The sequence below is a fragment of the Macaca thibetana genome, chromosome 7, assembly GCF_024542745.1.
Source record: "Macaca thibetana thibetana isolate TM-01 chromosome 7, ASM2454274v1, whole genome shotgun sequence".
Taxonomy (NCBI): Eukaryota; Metazoa; Chordata; class Mammalia; order Primates; family Cercopithecidae; genus Macaca; species Macaca thibetana.
This window is the reverse complement of record NC_065584.1, coordinates 85,853,676-85,877,945: the sequence shown is the minus strand read 5'-3', so window position 1 is coordinate 85,877,945 and position 24,270 is coordinate 85,853,676. Positions and strand designations below refer to the sequence as shown.

Genomic DNA, 24,270 nt, shown 5'->3' with positions numbered 1-24,270 from the left:
ATTTGGTTTTATTCATCTTTTGTATGGTTTTTTCATCTCCATTTCATTCAGTTCAGCTCTGAATTTTGTTATTTCTCTTCTTCTGCTAGCTTTGGGGTGGGTTTGCTCTTGGGTTTTTTTAGTTACTCTAGGTGTGATGTTAGGTTGTTAATTTGGGATCTTTCTAACTTTTTGATGTGGATGTTTAGTACTATGAACTTTCTTTTCAACACTATTTTAGCTGTGTCTCAGTGATTCTGATATATTGTATCTTTGTTTTCATTAGTTCCAATGAATCTTTTGTTTTTTCCTTAGTTTCATTGTTTACTCAAAAGTCATTCAGGGACAGGTTGTTTAATTTCCATATAATTGTATGGTCTTGAGAGATCTTCTTGTTATTGATTTTTATTTTTATTACACTATAGTCCAAGAGTGTGGTTGGTATAATTTGGAGTCTTTTTGAATTTTTTGAGAATTGCTTTATAGTCAAGCATGTGGTTGATTTTATAGTCAAGCATGTGGCTGATTTTATAGTCAAGCATGTGCAGGTAAGAAGAATGCGTATTCTGAGGTTGTTGGGTGGAGTATACTATAGATGTCTGTTAAGTCCATTTTGTCATGTGTCGAGTTTACATCCCAAGTATCTTTCTTATGTTTGTATTTCAATAATCTGTCAAATACTGTCAGTGGGGAGTTGAAGTCTACCAGTATTATTGCATGGTTATCTAGGTCTCTTCATAGGTCTCTAAGAATTTGCTTTATGAATCTGGGTGCTCCAGTGTTAGTTGCATACCTATTTAGGATAGTTAGGTCTTCTTGTTAAATTGAACACTTATTATTATTCATTATTTAATGCCCTTCTTTGTGCTTTTTCATTATTTTTTTAGAAAGTCTGTTCTAACTGAAATTAGAAAAAACAACCCCTGCTCTTTTTGGTTTTCTATTTACTTTGTAGATCTTTCACTGTCTCTTTACTTTGAGCCTATATGTGTCACTGCTTGTGAAATGGGTCTCTTGAAGATGGCATACAGTTGTCTTGCCTCTTTATCCAAATTGCCACCCTCTGCCTTTTGAGTGGGGCATTTACTCTGTTCATGTTTAAGTTTAATATTGATATGTATGGATTTGATCCTGTCTTCATGTTGTTAGCTGGTCGTTATGTAGACCTGATTGTACAATTGTGCCAGTGTGGTGGCTGATGCCTGTAATTCCAATGCTTTGGCAGAACAAGGTGGGCAAATTGCTTGAGCCCAGTAGTTTGAGACCAGCCTGGGTAACATGGCAAAACCCTGTCCCTGCAAAAAAATACAAAAATTAGCTGAGTGTGATGATGTGTGCTTGTAGTCCCAGCAGGCTGAGGCAGGAGGATTGATTGAGCCTGACTGGTCAGTGCTGCCGTGAGCCATGATTGTACCATTGCACTCCAGCCTGGGTGATAGAATGAGACCCTGACTCAGGAAGAGAAGAAAGGAAGAAAGAAAGGAAGGAAGGAAGGAAGGAAGGAAGAAAGAAAGAAAGAAAGGAAGGAAGGAAGGAAGGAAGGAAGGAAGGAAGGAAGAAAGAAAGAAAGAAAGAAAGAGAGAAAGAAAGAGAGAAAGAGAAAGAGAGAAAGAAAGAGAGAAAGAAAATAGATGGTAGAGCTGTTTCATAGTATCAATGGTCTGTCCTAATTGTGTTTTTGTGGTGGCTTGTAGCAGTCTTTTATTTCCATGTTTGAGCACTCCTTTAGGGACCTCCTATAAGGCAGGTCTGGAGGTTACAAATTTCTTTAGCATTTGCTTGTCTGAAAAGAATTTTACATTTCCTTTGCTGATGAAGCTTAGTGTGGTTGGCTATGAAATTCTTGTTTGGAATTTATTTTCTTTAAGGATGCTGAATGTAAGCCCCTAATCTCCTCTGGTTTATGGGGTTTCTACTGAAAAGTTCACTGTGAGATTGATGGGGTTTCCTTAGTGGATGACCAGCCCCTTCCCTGTAGTGGCCTTTAATAGTTTTCTTTCCCACTCTATCAGAACAGTTTGGTTCTTTCTTAAAATGGCTATTTTGTTTTTCAGCTCTCATATTATTTTGTTTCTTTAGGTTGTTTAGATTCTTTGGATTGAGTTTCAATTTTCTTGGGAATCTCGATGTTCTTACATCCAAATTGTGACTTCTCTGTTTGTCATTTCAGCTATTTCAGCCTGGTTAATAATCATTGCCTGGGAGCTAGCGTGGTTGTTTGGAAGTAAGGAGACACTCTAGCTTCTTGAAGTGCCAAAGTTGTTGTGTTGGTTATTTAGCATCTGTGTAGGCTGATGACCCTTTAATATTTGAAGTTTCTGTCCTTTGAATGGGTTTTTAAAACTTTTATATTACTTTATGCCCTTGAGGGATTTGACTGTGGAATAAATTGGGTTCAGTCAACTGACTTCATTTCTGGATAATTTCAGGAGTCCCGGATTCAGATGAGCATTCCTGGGCTGCATGCTCTAACCCGATGGGGCTGGGACCAGGCCCACTGCTTTGTTCTCTGGCCCCTTTAGGTTAAGTACCTGCTGAGCCAGAGGGACTGAGGTATTACTGGTTTGCTGACATCAACACTCCACTTGGGGGTGCCGGCAAAAGCACTTCATTGAACTCATGGCAGCAGTATTAGCACTCATGTACACATGTGCCAGTGGCAATGGGGTGAGGCTGTGGAAGGATGTGTGTCAGGAGTGGCCTGTCTGCATAAGCTCTTTGATGGTTAGGCAGAGTTTGCTGGTGAAGTAGCTATGGCACCAGTAGCCAGGAAGTGCTCTGGTTTGACACCTAAGGCAGAGCTTCAAGCAGGCATGGTCAGGTAGGGACCCCAGGAGAGGTCGGCAGACAAGAGGGTGCTCAGATCAGACTAGTCCTGACCCATGGGCAAGACAACCCTACTCTGTCCAGGTCTAACAGTCAACAAAGGCCAGAGCCATCTAGAAGAGCATGGTGCACCTTGGGGAATGGGCGTCTCTCGCTGTGCTCACTGCTGCTATTCCCATGCTAAACATTCTGGGCTTCACACAGGCTAGAGTCCTGTCACTTCTAGCATTCCAAGTAGTTCTCCCTGCCAGCTCAAATTTCGATGGGCTTCATGGGGTCTCCTGCAGTCAGGATTCGAGAGGTCCGTGGGAGGAGTTAATAAATGCTCGCCTATCTGATTCAGCCTTTCCTCAGGAGACACTGGGCATCATGAATGAGTCCCAGTGCTTGGCAACCCTGTGCAGGGTTCCCAGGTTCCTCTCACTTTGGTCCAGGGTCTGAGTCTTCTCTCCACCCATTCTCAATGCATTCTTTCTGAAGATACACTCAGAAAATGCCATTCTTTCTGATGGTGTGATTTATTGGTAGGAGAAGCTCTGGCTGAGTCTAATCGATCATCTTGGAGTTTCTCTTCCTGGCTTTATTCTTAGTGCCTAGAATAATGACTAGTCCATAGTAGTCAGTCAAAAAATCTACTGAATGAATGAAAGAATGAAATTTGTTTGGCCCTCCTCTCTTTCTCCCTTTTCCCTTCCTCTCTCATTCCCACTCTAGCAACTTTGACCTTTATGAATATTATCTCTACTTCATTATGTGGAGCAACTCAGTTTTCTCTGGCCCTCACCCCAAGACTCAGAACCCAGTCTTTTTGTACTTAGTGGCTTCTATCAAATAGATTCACTCAGGACCTTAGCCTTTCCTCACTTAATTGACCTCACCTTATCAGATGTGATGTGAAGGACTGAGTCAACTCTTAAGACTACTAACCCATAGCGAAATATCTAAAAGAAAAAAGACATACCTAAAAGACGTTTGGCAAGTATAAAAGTAACCTCTCAAGCCTAATAATTATGAACACATATCAAAGTTTTATTTCAAATTACTGCAAAAGAAAAAGCTCCTCAAGAAAAAAATTCAAATAAGTAGGCTTTGTATATTGTTACGGGAAGCCAGATTTTTTAAAATCTGGCTAAAGATCATTATTACTTTCAAATGACAGTTGCATAATTACCCTGCTTTTGACTGCCTGTGTAGTGGCTATTAAGCTTCTCACAAGATTAATGGTCATTTGAGTTTGTAACACTAATTTCCCAGAAGGAATCTTTATTTCATTAAAGGATATTAGAAAATTGCTCAAGCATTTTATTGGAAGTGATGGTTAATTACCATATGGGGCTATGTATATCTTCCAAAAAATGCCTACTTCATACCAGATTGGAGAAACTTACCTTTGTCAGCTATGTATGTTATATCCTCCATAAAAGGCCTGTTTCATACCAGTTTGGAGAAACTTACCTTTCTCATATGTAATTTAAGTCTTTACTTTACAAATCTTTATAACTCCTTTAGTAAGGAGTTGTCAGGTCTTGGATTTTGTCCCTTCTTACAAGCTAATAAGCTTATTTCATTGAGTCTATCAATAAAAACACAGGGCTTCTTAGTAAGAGACAAAGGATTTTATTATTTATGGTACAACAAACAGCATGAACATTGATGTATTTCCATCAGTTTCTCCTTCCTTTAAGTCCTCAGAAGATGATATAATGTGTAGTAAGGGATGCTATGCATGAAGTGGTATTGTGTCACAGCTGAGGAACTCTGAGCTTAGGAAGTTCATTGCTTTTATAACAAGCACTTAGCCAGGTTGCTTTTTGTCTTAGAGGGAGACATTACCTCATCTCCCAAGGTTGCTTGCTGGCATAACCCTGAGAAGTGACCCAGATAGAATGCTCATGTCATTACACTGTTGGCACACTCATCAGGTCATGTAAGAGTACAAGAGACTCATGGTGGACTGTCTTTCAATAATATCCACTCCATGGCCCTACACTGGGTTAGTTGCTAGAAATTTATTTTATGAGTATGCCACTTTGTCAGTCATTCTGATTTATGTAACTGAGAAATGTCATGACGAAACGCATTACATTTGTCTCAAATAACACTTAATTAAGGCTACTATCAGCAGAACTCTAAGAAGCAGAATGAGACCAACCTGCAGTATTAACCTTAATTATGCTTGATCCAGCCAAATGTGAGTAAGTTCCAAAGTACAGACAGCTAGCATGTAGCATTTTATCTGTTATAACTCATACATGAAAGTTTAGACTGAAATTTTGATCTCTGAATTGCCACAAAGAAAAAAACCCTACCATTCCCAATACAGAGATGTTATATGGCCTTTCCCCAGGCATAACCCTAAATGCACAGGTTAATCAAATTTGGGATTTATTATTAAACTTGATTTGGATAAGCATGGCATCACTTTGGTTAAACTACATGAGCAGTGTCAGTGAGTATTTGCAATATTTGCAACCTCTGTAGCCATTCATGACATAACCCAACTGTCAAGATATCAGGGGAAGCATATAAATTTGTATCTGTCCGTTTGAGACAAGGTTGTGTTGATTCTTGTGTTTGGATACTTATGAAGATGGGGAATCTATATTGGAAAGTTGCCACTGATATAACAGAATAGTCCGGAAGCCATATTCATAGGAGTTTTCCTGTGTTCATGGAATGTGGAAGGAGATAACAAACCAATAGCAGGTCAGAGAGTTGCTGCTTGGTTTCAGAAGACAATATGGTTGTTTTTCTATACTTCTTTTAGCATACAGAGAGAGTATTAGACCCTCACCTCTCCCCACTGGCCAGGGTCTAAGAGTTTCTCTTGCTATGTGCTCATCATCACTAATCATCAGAGAAATATCCATCAAAACCACAATGAGTTATCATCTCACACCAGTCAGAATGGCTATTATTAAAAAATTATAAAACAACAGATACTGATGAGGCTGCAGAGAAAAGGGAACACTTATATGCTGTTGATGGGAATGTAAATTAGTTCAGTCCCTGTGGATAGCAGTTTGCAAATATCCCAAAGAACATAAAATGGAGCTATCATTTTACCCAGCAATCCCATTGTTGGATATATATGCAAAGGAAAATAGACTATTGTACCAAAAAGACACATGGCTTCTTATTATTATTGCCATGCTATGCACAATAGCAAACATGTGAAATAAAATTCTGTGCCCATCGATAGTGGATTGGATAAAGAAAATGTGGTACATATATACCATGGAATACTATGTTGTCATAAAAAGGAATGAAATAATGTTCTTTGCAGCAACATGAATGGATCTGGAGGCCATTATCCTACGTGAATTAATGCAGAAATGTTAAACCAAATATCACATGTTCTCACTTATAAGTGGGAGCCAAACACAGAACCTATGTAAACATGGCAACAACTGTGGATTACCAAAGGGAGCAGGGACTGGGGGGTGTATTAAATTGTACCTATCGAGTACTATGCTCACCATCTGAGTGTAATATACACATGTAACAAACCTGCACATGTACCCCTTGTACCTAAAACATAAGCTAAAATGTCTAAAAATAGACGCAAAATTAGTACCATTTCAGAAGCATTTATTTTAAGATAAATCGCTTTTAAATGAAGTCTTGTTTTGCAATACTCTGAGGTTCACAAGGCATATCTAGAAAATTTACTGTTGTGGAAGGTGAAGACGGTGTAAAATCAATGGAGGAGAGGTCAGTGGTTTTTCTTATTTGTTGATTATCATAACATTGTCCTTTGGGGATATGAAAGAGTTTTATATAGTCTTTAGACATAATTAGGCAAACAAGGGTCCTTAGGACAGGTTTGATGCTGTATAAAGTCTGTCATTTTGCTAGCACTGATATGGCTCTTGGGTCCACCACAGCGTTAGATCTGTTGACCCATTTGTATCATGTTTTGTTACAAATCTTACAAAGAAGGGTGCTTCTTACAGACTTTGCTTCAGACGTTATATTTGTTTTAGTACATTATCCAAGACTAGTGGCTGCCAGCTTGTGTTGCTTTCACTTTTCCTCTGGTTTTTGTATTTATCGAGAAATGGTCATGGTTTCTGTCAAGTGCAATGTACCCTTGGAGAAACAAATTTCAATATTAGCATCTTCTCCCTCATTCTATTTCCTAGGCAGTTGTTGGTGGGAATGGGAAAGGTTAGCCTCAGCCATCTTTGGTGAATACCGATTACGTGGCTCATGAGTGGAAAAGAGCCTGCTTCATTGTTGGCCTCTTAAAGGACACAAAACACATTGTGGAACAGAAAAGAACAGTAGTTGTCTGTCCTTGTTTATTTATAGACTCAATTGAGTTCCTTGCATAGATAGCTCCCTGATAGATTTGGTTTGTTGGTTATGTCAGGATGAACAAAACCTGTAACTTTTAGAGACTGATTCCTAGATATCAGCTTTATACAAGAAAAGCAATAAGAGGGACAGGACAAATGAACAGGCACATTGGGTTTATTGACAGTTTTTAGGTACTAAAGGCAGGTTCATCTCAATTGCACCAACCCAAGCAAGTGCTGTTTAGGCACAGATGCATCATTGGTGCAAAATGGAATGACAAAGTTCAAGCTCCTCCAGTTCCTGGCCTTGCTAAAAAAAAATATTGCTTAGGCTGTGGGCTGTAACCATGTTTGTTCAGCTAGATTTTAGGTCATTTCATCTTGGAAGACTTATTTTGAGTTACAAGAAATTTCTTTAAAACTTGTATATAACAGAGTAGTATAGGAATATGTGGCCTGACATTAAGAAGAGCTATACGGTGTGAAATTCTCCTTGAATTGCAAAAATATCACTCAGATTTCTATAATAGAATCTGTTATGTCTGATTTTTTAGTTCAGGAAAGTGGCTATTAGATATAAGTGGTCTTACTTAGATAAGAATTGCCATTTGATGGAAACTCATACACACATACATATCCCTCTGCTTCTCTCACACATACATTGACTTTGACTCTTAATATAGCTTAAAAGCTTTATTAAAACTTTTTATTTTTAATTGATATGTAATATTTGTACATATTTATGTAGTTAATGTGATATTTTGTTACGTGCATAGAATATACAATAATCAAGTCAGGGTGTTTAGGATATCTATTACCAAGAGCATCATTTATTATTTCTGTGTGTTGAGAATATTTCAAGTCCTCACTTCTAGCTATTTTGAAAGTACAATGTGTTGTTGTTAACTTTAGTCACTCTACTCTGCTATTGAACATTAGAATGTATTCCTTCTGTTTGTACCCATTAACCAACCTTTTTTTTTTTTTTTTTTTTTTTTTTGAGGCGGAGTCTCGCTCTGTCGCCCAGGCTGGAGTGCAGTGGCCGGATCTCAGCTCACTGCAAGCTCCACCCTCCCGGGTTCACGCCATTCTCCTGCCTCAGCCTCCCGTGTAGCTGGGACTATAGACGCCCGCCACCTCGCCGGCTAGTTTTTTGTATTTTTAGTAGAGACGGGGTTTCACCGTGTTAGCCAGGATGGTCTCGATCTCCTGACCTCGTGATCCACCCGTCTCGGCCTCCCAAAGTGCTGGGATTACAGGCTTGAGCCACCGCGCCCGGCCTACCAACCTCTTTTTATTCCCCGCAACCACATCCACATCCTTCCCAGTCTCTGATAACCAACATTCTAGTCTCTGTCTCCTGAGATCAACTCTTTTTTTTAGCTCCCACCTCTGAGTGAATTCATGCAATATTTATCTTTCTGTGCCTGGCTTATTTCACTTAACATAATGACTTCCAGTTCCATCCATGTTGCTGCAAAGGACATGATTTCATTCATTTTTATACGTGAATAGTATTCCACCGTGTAACTATACAACATTTTCTTCATCTGTTCACCAGTAGATAGACACTTTGTTGATTTAATATCTTTGCTATTGTGAATAGTGCTGCAATAAACATGGGGAGGCAGGTATGCCTTCAATACACTTATTTCCTTTCCTTTGGATAAATACTCAGTAGTTGGATTGCTGGATTGTATGGTAGTTTTATTACTAGATTTTTGAGAAATTTCCCTACTGTTTTCCAGAGTGGCTGTACTAATTTACATTCCTACCAACAATGTTTGAGAGATCCCTTTTCTATGCATCCTCATTTTCTGTATTTTTAATAATAGCGATTCTAACTAGGATAGGATGATATCTCATTGTGGTTTTGATTTGCATTTCTGTAATGATTAGTGATGTTGAGCATGTTTTAAATACCTACTGGTCATTTGTCTTCTTTTGAGAATTGTCAGTTTAGATCCACTGCCCATTTTTAAATGGGATTGTTTGATTTTTTATTTTTTGCTGTTGAGTTGTTTGAGTTCCTTGTATATTTTGAATTTAACGAAAGTGTCTTATTTTCACTTTTAACAGTTCATATAACACAGGCCTGTAGTTGGAATACATCTTTGATCGCTTTTGTGAGTCCTCAAGATGGCAGTGTCTTCTCAGGGACCTTGAGGAAAGCTCTCATGTGCTTCTGTGGGTGGGGGGAGGGGAGGAGGATGCATGTGCACTAGCAAGTGCACACACACATGAATACGAGCGAGACAGAGGGAGAGATGAGGGAGGAGCTTACTGATGGAGCAGAGGTGTTAAAAAGAACATCTTTTCTCTAATTGGTAGGACAGATTTCTTTTATGATTCCTACAGCAGAAAAATGAGAAACATTTGAATTACTTCGTGTGTGTGTGTGTGTGTGTGTGTGTGTGTGTGTGTGTGTGTTTAAGGTTTGAATCCTCGGTGAACCAGGGCAGAAAAGAATGATGAAATCCTTGAGAGTTTTACTGGTGATCCTGTGGCTTCAGTTAAGCTGTGAGTTTTGGGCATCTCTATAGGAATATAATGTATATTGTTTGCAATTATTGTGTATTCTAGGCCTGTGGGTAGAAACATGAGTGGTTTTTTTCCGCTAACAAAGGGAGACTGTGGAGAGTGGGGGGTCCATGAAAAGATGATTTAAATTCTGGGGACTAAGTGTCCACTCCCCAGTCTGTCTTCTCTGTCTGACCACTGTCTTTTTTCACAGGGGTTTGGAGCCAACAGAAGGAGGTGGAGCAGAATCCTGGACCCCTCAGTGTTCCAGAGGGAGCCACTGCCTCTCTCAACTGCACTTACAGCAACAGTGCTTTTCAATACTTCATGTGGTACAGACAGTATTCCAGAAAAGGCCCTCAGTTGCTGATTTACATATACTCCAGTGGTAACAAAGAAGATGGAAGGTTTACAGCACAGGTCGATAAATCCAGCAAGTATATTTCCTTGTTCATCAGAGACTCACAGCCCAGTGATTCAGCCACCTACTTCTGTGCAATGAGCGCACAGTGCTCCCCAGACACCTGCAGTCTGTACCCAAACCTGCTGGACCCCAGGAATGCCTGATGTAGAGCTTAGATTTCAAGGCAATGAAGTTCTGTTTGCTCTCTGGATGCAGACGAAAACCAAGAGCAATAGTATTGAAGGTTTGATTAATTTGGGAAATATTTTCATAATTCTGAAAATAATTGAGACCCCAAAGGAAAGTCAAAGACACCATTTGGTCTATTTGAAATACTTTCTAGTCTTCTCTTTCCACTTTAGTTTTTAAATATTTTTTTGGCTGGGCTTGGTGGCTCATGTCTGTAATCCCAACACTTTTGGAGGCATAGGGAAGAGGACCACTTAAGCCCAAGAGTTTGAGACTAGCCTGGGCAACATAGGGAGACCTTGTCTAAAAAAAAAAAAATCGCCAAGAGTGGTGACATGTGCCTGTAGTCCCAGCAACTTGGGAGGGAAGAGGTGGGAGGATTTCTTGAGTCAGAGAGGTGGAGGCTGCAGTGAGCTGTGATCACAGAACTGCACTCCAGCCTGGACAATGCAGTGAGACCCTGTCTCAAAAAACCAAAACCAAAACAAAACACAAAACAACAACAAAAGAAATCCAAAATATTTTAATTGAGGTATTATTGACATACAAAAAGGTGCACATATTCACTTTATACAGACAATATAATCATGCCATAAACATAGATAGCATTTCTAAAAATTTACTTCCTCCCTTTTTTCTTTTTATTAGATTATTATTGCTACACAAAAAGGTACATTTATTTAATCTATGCCCAGTCTACTTTTATGCCACATCTTTACTTTATGAGATTGGTTTTATGATTCTTTTTATCAAGGACAAGAAAATATTTCCATACAATAACAGATATGCTCTCATGGTTCCTAAGACAAACGCTCTTTCCCAAAGGCGTTTGACAGACATTGCTTTAGGAAGGAAACAGCAAAGCAGAAGTGCAAAGAGAAGAAAAATCATAAGCAGACTACTTTGAAAATCCCATAAGTCATAAATTTTTTTAGTTATAGAACCCTAACTCCATCTCCAGCCTCAACTGCAACATCACTCTTGAGTTATGTAAGGGTACATCTGATAGATAGCTAGAAGATCTAGAGTCAGATGGTGAGAACTGGTTAAAAAAAGTCTAATTAGTTGCACAGACTAAAGATTAGAGAGGGTCTATGTTGTCATTTTGGGGTGAAGTTTTAATCAAATTCAAAACTCCCAGCTTGAGCCTGATGGGACAGTTTATAGATGCCTATGTACTTGAGTGTGGCCTGGAGATGGGAGGGAGCACTGGCTTTAGTTATAGAGTGCCTTATCTCCCCAGCAGGGCATGACAGCACAGAAGGACTTAACATTTTTTTGAGAAGGGTCTCTAAGTATCTAAAAGAGATCCAGACACCAAGGGCCTTTGTTATGATGAGTAAAGACCTGTATGAATAAGATACAAAAGACCATGTGGAATTGAGAATGCTTCAGGAAATGTTTGTCTGGAGAGTTGGAAACACTAAACATCATATGAATATCTCCATCCCCTGATTACGAGGCACCACAGATTTGCCCTGCAGTGCATGTCAAGTACGGGGAAAGTATTTGTAACCTGATCAAATAAGGCCTTCTAGTCGATATTACCTTGAATTACAGGCAAAACATTTGAGAATCACATTTACTGTAAAAATGAAGTTGTGGTCTGAGAGGTATGACATTATTTATGTGGCCCAGAAGGTGGGAAAATCTTGGAAATGAAGAACAAAGATTTCTGTCCATTTTATTGACAGTCACTGATGAAAATGATGAAGCCAAGTCAGAATTTCCTACAACTTCTTACCCTGCAGAAGTGAAGACTCTGAACAAATATTTCCCAGTCATGGAAGAGAGATTTAAAAAGCAATGAGGAAGAGCAAACAGTTGTGCTGAAATCAAGGAACTTAAATTTTTGTCCCATTTTTATGATTTGCCTTCTGGCATCATGGTATTCTGGAAAGAACTCAGGCTGTGGTACTGGTTTGAACATCGATTATGTTACTTATGGCCTTTTTCATATTAAGTTATACTATTACATATATTTCAGGATTGGTTTCAGGATTCAATGAGATAAAATATTGTCGTGGGATGAGTTCCTTAAAAGCAGAGACTGCATTTGGAATTCTCTCTTTATAATTTATTTGGGAAACCAGGTTGAGATGGGGGAAAGGCTAAGCATGGACATGGTCCAGCAGAGGTCTTGATCAAGCCTGACCTCATGGGGACCTCTGAAGCTTGAACTGTATCACAGGGTTGATCCCTCCCTCCCTGAGGCAAGGGGACCAGACTGCCTAGACCTATTGTGGGTAAGACTAAAGTTGTCATTGGTTGTGGTGTTTCTTGGGGTAGAGGTGTATTCTACTGGACAATGGTAACTCTCATTGCCTAAGGTTGATTTTCTAGGGAAAGAGGCAACTGTGAGCCAAGAGTAGCCAACATTCACAGTAGCTGGGGATGGCTACACTGTCCTGGGAAAGAAGGTCTAGCTTGGGGACCAGCAGTGTTCATTGTGAACATGGAACTTGCCTGGTATGTGGGCAGCATTTAAGAAATAATAGACTTTGATCAGAATAAATGATATCAGAGATTGAAGATCAACTTACTGATATAAGATGTGAAGACAAGATTAGAGAAAAAAGAATGAAAAGAAATGAACAATGTCTCCAAGATATATGGGACTATGTGAAAAGATCAAATCTACATTTGATTGGTGTACCTGAACATGACAGGGAGAATGGAACCAAGATGGAAAACACACTTTAGAATATTATTCAGGAGAACGTCCCCAACCTAGCAAGACAGGCCAATATTCAAATTTAGGAAATACAGAGAACACCATTAAGATACTCCTCGAGAAGAGCAACCCCAAGACACATAATTGTCAGATTCTCCAAGATTGAAATGAAGGAAAAAATGTTAAGGGCAGTGAGACAGAAAGGTCAGGTTACCTACAAAGGGAAGCCCATCAGACTAACAGTGAATCTCTGCGTGGAAATCCTACAAGCCAGAAGATAGCAAGGGCCAACATTCATAAAGAAAAGAATTTTTGACACAGAATTTCATATCCAGCCAAACTAAGCTTCATAAGTGAAGGAGAAATAAAATCCTTTACACAGAAGTAAATGCTGAGGGATTTTGTCACCACCAGGCCTGCCTTACAAGAGCTCCTGAAGGAAGCACTAAATATGGAAAGGAAAAACTGGTACCAACCACTGCAAAAACACACCAAAATATAAAGACCAATGACACTATGAAGAAACTGCATCAACTAATGTGCAAAATAACCACTTAACATCATGATGACAGGATCAAATTCACACATAACAATATTAACCTTAAATGTAAATGGACTAAATGCCCCAAGTAAGAGTCACAGACTGGCAAATTGGATAGAGTCAAGACCCATCAGTGTGCTGTATTCAGCAGACCCATCTCACATGCAAAGACACACATAGGCTCAAAATAAAGGGATGAAGGAATATTTACCAAGTAAATGGAAAGATTAAAAAAAAAAAAAAGCAGGGGTTGCAATCCTAGTTTCTGATAAAACAGACTTTAAACCAACAGAGAACAAAAAAAGACAAAGAAGGGCATTACATAATGGTAAAGGGATCAATACAACAAGAAGAGCTAACTATCCTAAACATATATGCAGCCAATACAGGAGCACCCATATTCATAAAGCAAGTTCTTAGAGACCTATGAAGAAACTTAGACTCCCATACAATAATAGTGGCAGACTTTAACTCCCCACTGTCAATATTAGACAGACCAAGGAGACAGCAAATTAACAAACATATTAAGGACTTGAACTTAGCTCTGGACCAAGTGGACCTAACAGACATTTACAGAACTCTCTGCCCCACATCAACAGAATATACATTCTTCTCAGCACCACATAGCATGTATTCTAAAATAAACCACATAATTGGAAATAAACCACTCCTCAGCAAATGCAAAAGAACAGAAATCATAGCAAACAGTCTTTCAGGCCACAGTGCAATCAAATTAGCACTCAGGATTAAGAAACTCACTCAAAACCACACAACTACATGGAAATTGAACAACCTGCTCCTGAATGACTACTGGGTAAATAACAAAATTAAGGCAAAAATAAATAAGTTCTTTGAAACCAATGAGAACAAGGACACAACATACCAGAATCTCTGGGACACAGCTAAAACAGGGGTGAGAGGGAAATTTATAGCAGTAAATGCCCACATCAGAAAGTGGGAAAGATCTAAAATCAACACTCTAACAAGGCAATTAAAATAACTAGAGAAGCAAGAGCAAACAAAATTCAAAAGCTAGCAGAAGACAAGAAATAACTAAGATCAGAGCAGAACTGAATGAGATAGAGACAAAAAATCCTTCAAAAAATCAATGAATCCAGGAGCTGTTTTCTTTGTAAAGATCAACAAAATAGATGGATCACTAGTCAGACTAATAAAGAAGACAGAAGAATCAAATAGACATAATATAAAATTATAAAGGGGATATCACCCCTGAGCCCACAGAAATACAAACTACCACCAGAGAGTACTATGAACACTTCTACACACAAACTAGAAAATCTAGAAGAAATGAATAAATTCCTGGACGCATATGCCCTCCGAAGACTAAACCAGGAAGAAGTAGACCAATAACACGTTCTGAAATTGAGGCAGTAATTAATAGCCTACCAACCAAAAAAGCCCAGGACCAGATGGATTCACAGCCAAATTCTACCAGAGGTACAAAGCTGGTACCATTCCTTCTGAAACTATTCCAAACAATAGAAAAAGAGGGAATACTCCCTAACTCATTTTATGAGACCAGCATCATTCTGATATGAAAACCTGACAGAGACACAACAACAACAACAACAAAAAGAAAATTTCAGGCCAATATCCCTGATGAACATCCATGCAAAAATCCTCAGTAAAATATTGGCAAACTGAATCCAGTAGCACATCAAAAAGCTTATCCACTACTACCAAGTTGGCTTTATCCCTGGGATGCAAGGCTGGTTCAACAAATACAAATCAATAAACACAATCCATCACATAAACAGAACCAATGACAAAAACCACACGATTATTTCAATAGATGCAGAAAAGGCCTTTGATAAAATTCAACATCCCCTTATGCTAAAAACTCTCAATAAACTAGGTATTAATGGAACATATCTCAAAATAATAGGAACTATTTATGCCAAACCCATAGCCAATATCATACTGAATGGGTGAAACCTGGAAGCTTTCCCTTCGAAAACTGGCACAAGAAAAGGATGCCCTCTCTTACCACTCCTATTCAATATAGTACTGGAAGTTCTAGCCAGGGCAATCAGGCAAGAGAAAGAAATAGAGAGTATTCAAATAGGAAGAGAGGAAGTCAAATTGTCTCTGTTTACAGATGACATAATTGTATATTTAGAAAACCCCATAGTCTCAGTCCCAAAACTCCTTAAGCTGATAAGCAACTTCAGCAAAGTCTCAGGATACAAAATCAATGTGCAAAAATCACAAGCATTCCTATACACTAACAATAGACAAGCAGAGAGCCAAAGCATGAGTGAACTCCCAGTCACCATTGCTAGAAAGGAAATAAAATATATAGGAATACAACTTACGAGGGATGTGAAAGATCACTTCAAGGAGAACTACAAACTACTGCTCAAGGAAATAAGAGAGGGCACAATAAAAAAAAGAAAATAATTCCATGCTTCCATGCACAGGAAGAATCAATATCATGAAAATGGCCATAGTGCCCAAAGTAATTTATAGATTCAATGCTATTCCTATCAAGTTACCAGTGACTTTCTTCGCTGAATTAGAAAAAACTACTTTAAATTTCATACGGAACCAAAAAAAGAGTCCATATAGCCAAGACAATCCTAAGCAAAAAGAACGAAGCTGGAGGCATCATGCTACCTGACTTCAAACTATACTACAAGCCTACAGTAACCAAAACAGCATGGTACTGGTACCAAAACAGATATATAGACCAATAGAATAGAATAGAAACCTCAGAAATAACACCACACATCTACAACCATCTGGTTTTTGACAAAGCTGACAAAAGCAAGCAATAGGAAAAGGGGAAATAATTCCTTACTTAATAAATCATGCTGGGAAAACTAGCTAGCCATATGCAGAAAACAGAAACTGGAACCCTTCCTTATACCTTATATAAAATTAACTCAAGATGGATTAAAGACTAAAATGTAAAACCCAAAACCATAAAACCTCTAGCAGAATACTTAGGCAATACCATTCAGGACATAGGCATTGGCAAAGTCTTCATGACTAAAACACTAAAAGCAATTGCAACAAAAGGCAAAATTGACAAATGGGATCTAATAAAACTAAAGAGCTTCTGCACAGCAAAAGAAACTATCATCAGAATGAATAGGCAACCTACAGAATGGGAGAAAATTTCTGCAATCTATCCATCTGTCAAAGGTTTAATATCCAGAATCTACAAGGAACTTAAACAAATTTACAAGAAAAAACAAACAAAGAAACAAACAACCCCATCAAAAAGTGGGATAAGGATATGGACACTTCTCAAAAGAAGACATTTATGCGACCAAAAACATATGGAAAAAGCTCATCATCACTGGTCATTAGAGAAATGCAAATCAAAACCACAATGAGATACCATCTTACACCAGTTAGAATGGCGATTTTAAAAAGTCAGGAAACAACAGATGCCAGTGAGGATGCAGAGAAATAAGAACACTTTTATACTGTTGGTGGGAGTGTAAATTAGTTCAACCGTTGTGGAAGACAGTGTGGTGATTCCTTGATCCTTGAGATCTAGAACCAGAAATACCATTTGATCTAGCGATCCCATTACTGGGTATATACTCAAAGGATTATAAATCATTCTACTATGAAGACACATGCACACGTGTGTTTATTGAAGCACTATTTATAATAGCAATAGCCTACCCTAGTAAAATTTAATATTTCAAATGAAATATATTTTGTTGTCTTACATTTGAAAAGAAAATCTACAGGCAGAATCAAGGAATAGATCAGAAGTGCAAGGGAGAACTGATTTCAGGCTGGCACGAGTGAAACAGAGTACACAGAAAGGAGGGAGTTTGTTTTGACCTTTGAAAAGAATTCTTCCTGGCCAGATTCTTATTTCACCTGAGATTTTTCTCTTTATTTGATTTTTTCAATTTTAGGATCCAATGATCTCTATGCTAAAATAAGTTGGGTGAGAAAGGCTTATCATTCAAGAATCTCATCGTCTTAGGCCATAGAGTTGACCGCTCTGGTTCAATACACTCTATCTCCCACCCACGGGGACTGCTGCTTGCTTAGCTCTGTTGAGTGTCATTGTCAACCTATCCTAAGTCTTCTATACCTCCCACAAGGTCTTCTCATTTCTTCTCTGCTGGCTGCACTCCTCCCAGGTTTACTAAGTTCATGTAGGCTTACTTTTCTTTTGATCTCTTTAATTCTTCCCAGAATTACTTATTTATATGTTATATTTTATTACCTTCATTATTCTGCTCAAATTTCTCCATAAATGGGCTTCTGTTAATGTTCTTTTTAAGGTGAGATGCCATAATTTGGCATAATGTATCAGTCTATTCTGAGCGTTGATAATTCAAATGGGACTTTTCTGTAAGTTTTTTTCTCCTAGCCTTACAAACGTCAAACTTGATTTGAAACCAAGAAGTCTTTTTCACACTTTCTGCTTCACGAAGAAAATTATTGCCTATTAGTTTGCATTGATTGATTAGCTAATGACACGTGATCCAGGCTGATCTTAAGTATGAGTCTGTAGTCATTTTTTTTTTCCTTTAGCACCTAATAAACGAGAAGTCTCTTTCATCCACTCTAATGCTCATGTGAATCCACTAGCACAGGGCCACATGAAGTGTAGCTAAGCCTGAGGCACCTGATCTTCTCCCCTCTCCTTGATGAGTGGCTCTAAAAAATAACATAGAGCATGTTAATGGCATTCCAAAGTCTAAAATATTGTCTTCTGTGACTAATTTCTCAGTGAAGTAAATTACTCTTCTATTTTTACATAACACCAATTTCTTGTGTATTTTTTGAGGAGAAAAACATTTTTATTTTCTAATTTTTAAATTTTATTTCTTTCAACTTTTATTTTAGAATCAGGAGTACATGTGCAGGTTTGTAACAAAGGCATACTGCATGATGCTGAGGTTTGGACTAGGAATGCCTTTTCACTCAGGTTGTAAGCATAGTACCTAATAGTTTTTCAGTCCTTTTCCCCCCCTGATAGTTTTTCAGTCCTTTTCCCCCTCCCTCTCTCCCCACTCTAGTAGTACCCAGTGTCTATTGTTACTATCTTTATGTTCATGTGTAGCTAGTGTTTAGCTCCCACCAATAAGTGAGAACATGCAGTATTTCGTTTTCTGCTTCTGCATTAATTCCTTTCAGATAATGGCCTCTAGCTGCATACTTGTTGCTGCAAAGGACAGGATTTCATTTTTCTATGGTTGCATAGAAGTCCATGGTGTATATGTGCTGCATTTTCTTCATCCAATCCACCACTGATTGGCACCTGACTTGATTCAATTTCTTTGTTACTGTGAATAATGCTGTGATGAATATATGGGTAAATGTGTCTTTTTGGTAGAAAATTTTATTTGCCTTTGGGTATATACCCAGTAATGAGATTGCTGGGTTGAATGTTAGCTCTGTTTTAAGTTCTTTGAGAAATCTCAAAACTAATCTCCACAGTGGCTGGACTAATTTATATTTCCACCAACAGTATGTAAGTGTTCCCTTTTCTCCACAGCCTAGCCAATATCTATTATTCTTTGACTCTTTAACAAAAGCCATTTTGATTGGTGTGAGATGGTATCTTATTATGGTTTTGATTTACATTTCTCTGATGTTAAGTGATGATGAGCACTTTTCCATGTTTGTTGGCTGTATGTATGTCTTTTTTTAAGAAGTGTCTGTTCATGTCCTTTGCCTACATTTTAATGGGGTTGCTTTTTGATTGTTGATTTGTTGAAGTTACTTTTCTTTCTTTATTTTTTGGAAAGACAGGGTCTCCCTCTGTTGCCCAGACTGGAGTCCAGTAGCATGATCCTAGCTCACTCTATCCTCAAACTCCTGGGCTCAAGGGATCCTCCTGCTTTAGCCTACTGAGTAGCTGGGACTACAGGCACATGCCATTATGCCCAGCTGATTTTTTCTTTTCCTTCTTTTCTTTCCTTCCTTCTTCCTTCCTTCCTTCCCTCCCTTCTTCCCTCTTTTCTCTTTCTTTCTTTCTTTCTTTCTTTCTTTCTTTTTCTTTTTCTTTCTTTCTTTCTTTCTTTCTTTCTTTCTTTTCTTTTCTTTCTTTCTTTCTCTTTCTTTCTTTCTTTTTCTTTCTCTCTCTTTCTTTCCTTCCTTCCTTTCTTTTTTCTTTCTTTCTTCCTTTATTTCTCATTCCTTCCTTCCTTCCTTCCTCCTTCCTTCCTTCCTTCTTTCCTTCTTTCCTTCCTTCCTTCCCTCCTTCCTTCCTTCCTTCCTTCCTTCCTTCCTCCTTTCTTTCCTTCTTTCTCTCTCTATTTTTTGGAGTCAGATTCTTGCTGTGTTGCCCGGGCTGGTCTTGAACCCCTGGCTTCAAGCAATCTTCCAGCTTCAGCCACACAAAGTGTGGGGATTACAGGTATGAGCCACTGCATCCAGCTTGTTACTTATGGATTCTGGATATAAGACTTTTGTCAGATACCTAGTTTGCAAATAATTTCTTCCATTCTGTAGGTTGCCTGTTTACTGTATTGATAGTTTATTTTCCTGTGCACAAACTCTACGTAGGTCACACTTTTCAAGTGTTGTTTTGGTTGCAATTGCTTTCCAGGACTTAACCATAAATTCTTTGCCAATGCCGATGGCAAAAGGGTATTTATCTGTTTTTTTTCCTAAGATTTTTATAGTTTTGGGTATTTCAGTTAAGTCTTTAATCCATCTGGAATTAATTTTTATGTATAGTGACTGGTTGTGGTCTAGCTTCATTCTTCTGCATGTGGCTAGCCAGTTATCCCCGGCATCATTTATTGACTAGAGAGTTTTTGCCAATTTCTTATTTTTATTGACTTTGTCAAAGATCAGATGGTTGTAGGTGTGTTACTTTATTTCAGAGTTTGCTATTCTGTTCCATGGTTTATGTGTCCATTTTTGTACTATGCTGTTTTGGTTACTGTAGCCTTGTAGTGTAGTTTGAAATTGGGTAGTGTGATGCCTCTGGCTTTGTGCTTGGTGCTTAGATTGCTTTCACTATTTAGGCTCTTTCTGGTTCCATATGAATTTTAGAATAGTTTTTTCCTGATTCTGTGAAAAATGGCATTAGTAGTTTGATAGGAATATCATCGATTCTGTAAATTGCTTTGAGCAGTATGGACATTTTAATGATATTGATTCTCCTAATCCAGGGTATGCAATGTTTTTCCATTTTTTTTGTGCCGTCTCTGATTTCTCTCAGTAGTGTTTTGTAGTTCTCTTTGTAGAGATCTTTCACATCCTTGCTTAGCTGTATTCCTAGGTATCTATTCTTTTTGTGCTTATTGCACATGTAATTTTGTTCTTTAGTTGGCTGTCAGCTTGAACATTATTGGTGTATAGAAATGCTACTGATTTTTGCAAATTGGTTTTACATCCTGAAACTTGACTGAAATCTTTTATCAAGTCTAGGAGCCTTTTGGCAGAACCTTTAGGGTTTTTCTAGATATCAAATCATACTGTCAGCAAAGACAGATAATTTGACTGCTTCTTTCTCTATTTGGGTACATTTTATTTTTTTCTCTTTCTTGAGTGTTCTGGCTAGGACTTCCAATTGTTCCAGTTCCTAAGGAGGATGGTTCCAGCTTTTTCCCATTGAGTATGATGTTGGCTGTTTGTCATAGGTGGCTCTTATTATTTTGTGGTATATTCCTTCAATGCTTAGTTTGTTGAGGATTTTTATCATAAAGTGATATTGGACTTTACTGAAAGCTGAATCTGCATCTATTGACATGATCACATGATTTTGCTTTTAATTCTGTTTCTGTAGTGAATCACATTTATTGATTTGTCTATGTTGAACCAAACTTGCATCCCAGGAATGAAGACTACTTGACCTTGAATTAACTTTTTGATGTACTGCTGGATTCAGTTTGCTAGTATTTTTGTGGAGGATTTTTACATTTAAGTTTGTCATGGATATTGACTGATATTTTCTTTTTTCATTGTGTTTCTGCTGGATTTTGGTATCAGAATGATGTTGACTTCATAGAATCAGTTAGGAAGGAACCCTCCTCCTCAATGTTTTGGGAATAGCTTCAGTAGGATTGGTACCAGTTCTTCTTTGTACAAGTGGCTGAATTCTGTTGTGAATCCATCTGGTCCAGGGGTTGTATTTGGTTGGCAGGTTTTAAAAAAATTATTATTACTGACTCATTTCCAGAACTCATTATTAGTCTGTTCAGGTTTTCAATTTCTTCTTGGTTGAATATTTAGAGGTTATTTGTTTCCAGGAATTTATTAATTTTCTCCAGGTTTTCTAATTTTTATGAATGCTGGTGTTCCTACTATTCTCTTAGGGTCTTTTGTATTTCTATAGGATCAATTGTAATGTCTCCTTTGTAATTTCTGATTGTGCTTATTTGGATCTTCTCTTTTATTTTCTTCATTAACCGACTTAGTGGTGTATCAATCTTGTTTATTCTTCCAGAAAAACAACTTTTGGTTTTATTGATCCTTTGTATGGGTTTTCAAGTCTCAATTTTGTTCAGTTCTTTTCTGATTTTGTTTATTTATTTTCTTCTGCTAGCTTTGAGCTTTGGTTGTTCTTCTTTTTCTAGTCCCTCTAATTGTGATGCTAGAATGTTCACTTGGGATCTTTCTAATTTCTTGATGTAGGTATTTAGCACTATAAGCTTTCCTATTAACAGCTTTAGCTGCAAACCGAAGATTCTGGAATTTTGTCTGTCTGTTTTCCTTAATTTCTGCTCTGCTTTGTCGTTTACCCAAAAGTCATTCAGGAGCAAATTGTTTAACTTGCGCATAATTGTGTGGTTTTGAGAGATCTTCTTGGTAATGATTTCTGTTTTTATTACACTGTGGTCCAAGATTTTGGTATTTTTGAATTTATTGAAATTTGCTTTATGGCTGCAATTTCTCATGTATTTTGAGAGTAACAGCATGTACTATACAGAAGGTGACATCATCACAGATTTAGGAAGAAATAAACACTGTTGCAGTTTTGATATCATGTCTGAAATGAGAAGGAAACAGCTTGCTCCCTTGGATCCGTGGTTCCGCCTGTGGCCTCCAGAGGGCGATGTTGCGCAACGAAGGCACCTGTTTTCATCGCAGACCATCCTCATCAACTGAGCCTCCTTCCTGCAGCTGGCTGATGTAGCTCACTGATGTCTGTGTAGACAGGGAGCTGTGACAAGAGCAAGAGGTCAGAACACATCCAGACTCCTTAAAGGAAGTCCTCTTTCTGTTTCTGACACTTTTCAAAGCCAGGGACTTGTCCAGTCCAACCTCTCCACTGCTCCTAGGTCCTGAGGCTCAGCGCCCTTGGCTTCTGTCCGCCCTGCTCAAGGTCCTGCAGCGTTGCCACTGCTCAGCCATGCTCCTGCTGCTCGTCCCAGTGCTCGAGGTGATTTTCACCCTGGGTGAGTAACATTCCATTCTTTTTCCTTCCACAAAAGTGACTGTGTTGTAATTGAATCTAAATTGAGACACATTTTTTACTCACACAGCATTGATGTTGCAGGAGGAACCAGAGCCCAGTCTGTGACCCAGCTTGACAGCCAAGTCCCTGTCTTTGAAGAAGCCCCTGTGCTGCTGAGGTGCAACTACTCATCATCGTCTGTTTCAGTGTATCTCTTCTGGTATGTGCAATACCCCAACCAAGGACTCCAGCTTCTCCTGAAGTATTTATCAGGACCCACACTGGTTAAAGGCATCAACGGTTTTGAGGCTGAATTTAAGAAGAGTGAAACTTCCTTCCATTTGAGGAAACCCTCAGCCCATATAAGCGACACGGCTGAGTACTTCTGTGCTGTGAGTGACACAGTGCTTGAGACTGCAGAGGAGCTGAACACAAACCTCCTGAGATGCTGAGACTTTCTGTGACTCAAGAACTCAACCTGTGGAGCTTTCAAGAAGGTCTCTTTTTTTCTGTGCCCCTTTTGAAGGCACATAGGGCAGGGTAGGCTGAGCCCTTGGTAGGGTTTGTCTCCTGAATAATTGCTCCAATGTCAATGTCGTGCCACATTCAGATACGCTTTGTCCCACATGGAGGTTTACTGATGAATTTCTTCAGTGGGGACCTCCTCCACACTCTGAAGAAAGTACATCCTAAGGTGTCAGAGCTCCTAAATAAAAGGCAACAACATTTTTATAAAAAATTATTTCTAGCATTCATCATGATTAGTATTGCCTCAGGAGTTAACTTGTGAATAACTGATGTAATAATCTGATTGGAATGTTAGCTAAAAGCTGTGCAGGATGGATTCTCAATTAGGGCAACCCATGCAGCACAGATTCTCAATCAGTGTACTGCAGATTCTCAACCTAGATTTGAAGCTTAACTTCCAGCACATACATAGTATCCCACTGTGTGGTATTGACATGTTTAAAGTAAATTAGACATAATATCAAGATTTTTAATCTTGTAAGCATTATGCAAAGCAGGAAATTAAACATGAATCTTAATACAATATTGAAAAACTAAGCCATCAAGTTGTGATCATTTTTAAAACAGCTATTCCAGTGATTTTCAAGTTCCAAATCTGAGGGATAAAAATGTAACCAATATAAAGATATCAAATACACTAGATTCAACTACTTTAAAAACTACTTTAAAACTCTGAGGCACTTCATTTTAAGAGATTACACAGATTTATTTTACAAAATTACACAACAAAAATTTCCGGTTACATTATCAGAGCATATATTAATTCTAATGGGTGTCTCCAAGACCAGGGTACACTATTATTTACTCTGAAATAATTATATCAAAAAACCAACATGTCTAAGATATTTTATGTACATGATTATTACTCCAAATTTTTATTTATAGTTTGATCACATGGTAGAATTAAAAAATGCCTCTCAAAGTATTATAAAATGTTCACACAGACAGAAATTAAGT

At 38.3% G+C, this 24,270-nt stretch overlaps 2 gene segments (V, D, J or C); both read left to right on the top strand.

The window, feature by feature from the left end:
- The first annotated feature begins 9,436 nt into the window (after positions 1-9,436).
- On the top strand, positions 9,437-10,283 carry LOC126958342 (T cell receptor alpha variable 12-3-like). The segment is given in 2 exon segments: positions 9,437-9,626; positions 9,841-10,283. Coding segments are annotated over 2 exon segments (405 nt in total).
- Positions 10,284-22,510: 12,227 nt separating this feature from the next.
- Positions 22,511-24,084, top strand: LOC126958348 (T cell receptor alpha variable 8-6-like). The segment is given in 2 exon segments: positions 22,511-22,786; positions 22,888-24,084. Coding segments are annotated over 2 exon segments (396 nt in total).
- The last annotated feature ends 186 nt before the right edge of the window (positions 24,085-24,270 follow it).